Source organism: Heterodontus francisci, chromosome 34 (genome assembly GCF_036365525.1).
Source record: "Heterodontus francisci isolate sHetFra1 chromosome 34, sHetFra1.hap1, whole genome shotgun sequence".
NCBI classification, from domain to species: domain Eukaryota; kingdom Metazoa; phylum Chordata; class Chondrichthyes; order Heterodontiformes; family Heterodontidae; genus Heterodontus; species Heterodontus francisci.
Window position 1 is genome coordinate 23,351,139 of NC_090404.1, and position 6,723 is coordinate 23,357,861.

The window sequence follows — 6,723 nt, forward strand, 5'->3', positions numbered from 1 at the left end:
GTCCACATGGAAAGTAACATTGCACAATTGAACAAATTCACGTTGAAGGTAAGCATCGTAAACTGGACATGTCCACACTAATTATCACCGTGCATACACGGATCAGTCCGCAGTGAATGCTCAACTGGTCCTGTCTCCATTGAATGCCACAGTAATGAGCTTGTGTAGTCAACTTTGAATACAATTATATTGACCCGTCCGAGCTCATAGCAACTGTGCAGAACGGGGCCTGTGTGCACTCAATGTAACAGGACTGAAATAGGCCTGAGCATACTGAGTACACCCGAACATAATTTCACTTGATTGGACTGAATGCTGACTGGACCTGCACACTGAATTTAACTAGGCTTTACCCATCAACAGATAATGTTATGGTGCTGAACTGGAACTTCCTACATGGGAAGTCACCACGCCGTACTGGAGCAGTTCATATGAAATCTTACCATGCTCAGCTGGACCTGTGCCCACTGAATTTAAGTGTACTGAGCTTATCCAGCCAACAGAAAATGCAAATATGCTTAACTGGATCTTTCCACGCAAAACGTGAAAGTGCAAATTTCCAAATGCGCACACTGACTAAAACCAGGCTTGACACATCTACACTGAACGTAACTGAATTGGACGAGTCTACACGAAAAGTAACTGTCCAGAACTGAACCTGTGCACCTTTAATAAAGCAGTACCGGGTTGGACCTTTCCTACTGAATATAACAGAACTGAAAAGAATAAAAACGGTAAATTCTGGAAACACACAGCAGGTCAGACAGCATCTGTGCAGAGAAAAACATAATGTGTAAAAACTTGAAATTGTCCATTTTGGCAGGAAGAATAAAAACGAAGCATATTATCTAAATGGTGAGAGATTGCAGAGCTCTGTGATGCAGAGTGATCTGATTGTCCTAGTTCATGAATCGCAAAATTATAGTATGCAGTTACAGCAAATAATTAGGAAGGCGAAAAGAATGTTATCATTTATTGCAAGGGAAATTGAATACAAAGGTAGGGAGGTTATGCTTTATTTATACAAGGCATTTGTGAGACCAAATCTGGAGTACTGTGTACAGTATTGGTCTCCTTATTTAAGGAAGGATGTAAATGCGTTGGAAGCAGTTCTGAGAAGGATTACTGATCTAACACCTGGAATGGGCGGATTGCCTTATGATGAAAGGTTGGACGGGCTAGGATGCACTGGAATTTATAAGCGTAAGAAGCAACTTGACTGAAACATATAAGATCCTGAGGCGTCTTGACAGGATGGATGTGGAAAAGATATTTCCTTTTGTGGGAGAATCTAGAACTAGGGGTCAGTGTTTAAAAATGAGGTGTCACCCATTTAAGACAGAGATGAGGAGACGTTTTTCTCTCTCAGAGGATCATGAGTCTTTGGAACTCTCTTCCTCAAAAGGATGTGGAAGCAGAGTCTTTGAATAGTTTTTTTTAAGGCAGGGGTAGCTAGATTCGTGATAAACAAGGGGTGAAAGGTTAACAGAGGTAGGCGGGAATATTGAATTAAGTTTACAATCAGTCAACCATGATCTTATTGAATGGTGAAGAAGGTTCGAGGGGCCGAGTAGCCTACTTCTGTTACTACTTTGTTCCTAATTTGTATTCCAGCTGCTTATTTAACATTTAATAATCTTTTGTGATGAAATGTCACTAAGATCATAGTGCAGTCTCTAGATATCTCACTTTAGAGCTGTGTCAGTGCCGTTGAAACAATTCCAATCTATCAAAACAAAAACAAGAGTCTGACTTCAGCTTCATTAAACCATTTGTTTCAATTAGTGTAATTAATGTAAAACATCAAACCATCAAATTATCTCTCTGGAGCCTGGCATTAGGTATAAAGGTGACAATCTTTCAGTGCATTGAAGATCATGCTTCGAGCATGTGATAGAAATGCACGGATCACCAAAAGGGCTGGTGTTCTCAATTTACTATACCATCCTTGCAGCTATCGGGGTTCCAGGTAAAGTATTGCCATTAGTTATTGTTACAGTAATGGTTAATTAGCTGTATCACTGCTTCCATTTTCCAGTACTGCTTCTGTTCCTTACTGATGTCCTTTCTCTTTCAACAGAACACTTTCTCCCTTATAACTGGTACAATTTCTCCCAGTTTGCAGCATAATCTTTCCACTTTATCAGTATCAGTTGTGTATTTTAATAATATAATTTCTTCCCTTTACTGACATAATTTCTCATCATTAATGGTATAATTCCTCTCCTTTAACAGTGTCGTGTCTCCCCTTTACGGCAGAGTTTCTTCACATTACCGATATAATTTCTCCCCTTTAATGGTACACTATATTTCCTTGAGCAGTACCATTTCATCCTCTTAATTATATAATTTTTTCCCATTTACTGCTACCATTTCATCATGCAAATGTAGTTCTATTGTGTTATTGACGCTGTTACTTTCGTGAATTATCACACTGTTATCACAGTTTAAATGCAATTCTTTTATGTTATTTATGCTGTTACAGTGGGTGAATTATCACACTGTTATCACAGTGTAAATGTAGTTCTATTGTGATATTGACTTTCACAGTGACAGAGTAATTCCCACAAATGATTCATTGATTCAAAGTATTGAACCATTGTATAATTCCCGACTGAATTTACTGAATGAACTTATTTAAAGGCCTTTATTACCCATTGGGTTGTTGAGAGAAATATGAGCAACGTAGTAGTAATTGTTGTATTTGTCTCAAAATCCCACAGTGCAGTGTTAGTGCTCTCAGTCTGTAACTCTGACAGGTTTAGCCCGGCTCTCCCTTTCCACATTTGTTGCTGTTCTACTGTTCTACAGTGAAGTCTGGGTGTTCCTTCTACCCCTCGCACCTGGCAATGTCCTGTACTGATCCCATCTTCACTATTTCTCCATATTGAGTGCGGCCACATAAGTCGTGACACCACTAGCATCTTAGCCTCTAAGTTTTAATTTCAATATCCACTGTAAGACTAAGCTGATAATTTATAACGACAGTGGAGCACAGTACTGAGGAAGTGATGCATTATAGGAGACCTCATCACCTGCCAGTTTCGTGGTTCAGAACGATACCGAAGTTCCCAGGCGACTAGCAGGTGAAAAGCTTGCAGTTATGATTGCATCATCACCGATATGCGTTATGTAAAGTCAGAAAAAGTTAATTGTCTGTTTGCTCCTCACTCTTTGAGGATCTTTTTGAGCAAGTTGATTTCTGAATTTTCCAATGGTGAATAGTTTTACAGTAATTAATCAGATGAGGGTAGGTTAGATCCTCAGCAGGATATAGTGTGTCTAAAATGCAAGTTATCCCTACTATCTTGCTAGTTTCTACTTCTTTGTCAGTTGTTTTATTATTTACCTCGTTTTATTTCTATATGTTATTGATGTTATTTTCTGCTCTATTTGATGTTCCCAGGCTGCTTTCAATGGGGTTCCAGTGTCTTTTTGTACTCCATTATATTTCATTGTATTAGTTCGCATCCCGGTGTCATTGGGCCATTTTATTTTTAATCTTGATGATCATTTTAAAGACAGAAAAAGGAGTCCGTAGGGTAGACAATATTTGCAACTCAGGGTCATGTACCAAAGCTGTATATTTCACAAAGAATCCTGTAAAACAGAATTTGCTGGGAACTGAACCAGTAGCCTTCCTTTTCTCGCTCACTTAAACATATACATTTGCCCTCTTTCTTTCATTGGTCTATCTTTATTACAGCTAACCTGGCAGTGATTGTGATCCTGTCCCGAGGGAGATGCGGCCTCTCCAGATGTATCACTTACTACCTGGTGTCCATGGCAGTGACGGATCTTCTGGTCATTTTCACCGTTGTGATATTAAATCGGATTGCTGGTATTTATTTCCCAGTCAGTTTCCTGAACATCACACCCATATGCGGTCTCCGTTCTGTCCTAGAATATGCATTCGTAGGCTGTTCTGCATGGTTAACGGTGGCTTTCACCTTTGATCGATTTGTGGCCATTTGTTGCCAGAAGCTCAAAATAAAATATTGCACTGAGAAGACGGTGGTGCGGGTTATAGGAATTGTGTCTATACTCAACTGTCTAAAAAATACCTTCTGGTATTTTGCACTTGAACCTTTGTACACGATTAACACCGTGCCTTGGTTCTGTGGCTTAAAATTAATATTTTATATGTCACCCGCATGGGCCGCATATGATTGGATTCACCGCATTTTAACACCTTTTCTCCCATGCATTCTGATTTTACTGTTCAATGCTCTGACTGTCAGGCATATTCTAGTGGCCAGTAAAGCACGCAAGAGACTCCGGGCCCACAGCAATGTAGAGAATCAGAGTGACCTAGAAATGGAGAAGCGGAGAATGTCCATCATTTTACTCTTTGCCATCTCGGGCAGTTTCATCCTGTTATATTTGTTATCTATTATAACAATCCTCTACGTTCGAATGGCGAACATTACTTATCTTTCAGGTTCTGATTTCAGTGAATCAACATTTATTCTGGAGGAATATGGATATATGCTTCAGCTTCTGAGTTGCTGCATCAATCCATTTATTTATACAGGGACCCAGAGTAAATTCAGAGAGGAGTTAAAGAATGGGGTGAAACATCCACTGAGTCTAATTGTTAAATTAGTCAAATTATGAAAACAGTAAAACACACCATGAATTATACACCATATTCCACCCTTTCCTCTTCTTGTCCATGTTACACATGGCCTCCCCTCCCATATATATATTCACTCGCCTTACAGTCCTTTCTCTGCGTCTGAATTTAAGACTAAACAAGGAACGCTGCTTCTGTGTACGATTACCTGCTCTCAGTTAGTTTCCAGTTCTTTTGCTGCTGCTGAATAAGGCCTGGTACATTCCCATTAGGCCTGAAGGCCTTGAAATATCTACACATTTGTATGGGTGACAGAGAGTCAGGCCTCTGATCTGTTATTGGATACCAAATTTTAACGATTTAATGAAGGAATCTCAATATCCCTGCAAGGAAATGTTTGGATCTAAAGGGTAGGATACGCTATGAAATGCAAACACACACTGTCCCAATGCATTGTTCTCCGCTAGTAAGCATTATGCCACAGCCACACTCCTGTGTCCATAAACATAGGGACAAGAAATTGCTGAGGGAAAAAGATAAAACACCATCTAGTTCACCTTAAACTCTTTCCATTGGCCAATTAGGACAACATCTGCAGTGCTCTCGAACAAAATAACATTAATCTAACAAAGTGTCCCCTTTTTAAAGGGCACAAAAATAAACACAATTAAAAGGGAAACCTAAAATTAACTATGGATATTTTCTTCACTATCGACCATGCAATCTAGTAAATTTGTCTTCTACCATCCTGGCAGTCCCATGATACTGGAGATGTTGACTAATCACAGAAATCTCTATCAATTAGATACAATAGACCCATAAACGGGTGCAGCAATACGAGAATACCCCACTATGGAGAAATTTAGGATCCATAGGACCAATGTCATTTGTTGCTCCCAAGAAATGCGACACTTGCCTCATGTCATCTCTCAAATTATTAGCATACTGTATCCCAAAATGGTAATCTATGAGGGAAATGTATCTACTTTGCATTGTAGGAATTAATATTAACTTATTTCACCATATAGCTAGGAGCCTGCTCGATAGATCGACCATTCAGTGAAATATGGTTTTAGCAGATTGATTTTGAATTTACCCTCTTCAAGTGCAGCCTGATTCTACTGTTCTGGACAAGCTGAGGTGACACGTCGGACTTGACATTATCTGGACCTTTTACAATCTTCAAAAGAACAGAAAGCATACCACTTCTCCACTTTTCCAATGAGAACACACTCAAGTTATATAATTGTTCCTCACAATCCAAATGAATCCATCCACCCAATCATCTGGTTGCTCTCTTCTGTGTCCATTCAATAGCTACAACATCCTCTATTGTCCAGAATTGTACACAGTAATCTAAGTACGGTTGCACCAATGAATTATAAAGTGCTAGGTTTACCTCAATATCTCGATTAATATTAACCTGTTATACATCCCAATGTCTGTCTGCTTTACTCTTTATTGTGATGCCTTCAATTTATTGTAAATAAGAAACTGCAGATCTTATATTTACCATGCAAATTAATTTATCTTCTTAAGGATAGTGCCTTATTTGATTCCTTGTCTCCCTGTGACATATTTTGTATTTCTCTGCATTGAACTTCATCTGTTACCTGCCTTCCCAATTTCCAAGTGGTTTCATCCACCTTTAGGTTATCCTGTTCAGTCTACCATCTTCATCAGCTTTGTTTCACGTGCAAATGTAGTCGGTGTTCTTGTGATGCCTAGTTGCAGATAATTTATAAAGATATCAACCAAAGATGTCCAAAATAACTCTCCATGGAACCCATTGGCAACATTTTCTAGGGCGATGACAATCCTTGTATCATCAGCCTTTGGGTCCCTTCGATCAAACAGTTATAAATACATTTTAATATATTTCCATTGATTCCCAATATCTATCTTTTCAATCTATTCCTTCCAGAGGAAGTGTGTAAAAGATCTGCAAAAATCCAAGCACCACATCCACCGGCTTGTCCTAATCAAGCTCTTCTGTCAGAAGCGCAAAGAAAGCTAGTGAACTAGGTTGGTAAAGGCTTCCCCTTCATGAACACCAATTGATTATAATTTAGGATTATATTTCTATGCAGATGCTCCATGATGTAACCGTTTATAAATACTTCCAAAACTTTACCCACATCGGATAT

The 6,723-nt window shown here is 39.0% G+C and overlaps 1 protein-coding gene across 1 annotated transcript; it reads left to right on the forward strand.

The window, feature by feature from the left end:
* Positions 1-371: 371 nt before the first annotated feature.
* LOC137348728 (probable G-protein coupled receptor 139) lies at positions 372-4,617 on the forward strand. The gene is made up of 3 exons (XM_068013982.1): positions 372-508; positions 824-999; positions 3,707-4,617. Exons 1-3 carry the CDS (start codon positions 372-374, stop codon positions 4,615-4,617), a joined length of 1,224 nt encoding a protein of 407 aa, XP_067870083.1.
* The last annotated feature ends 2,106 nt before the right edge of the window (positions 4,618-6,723 follow it).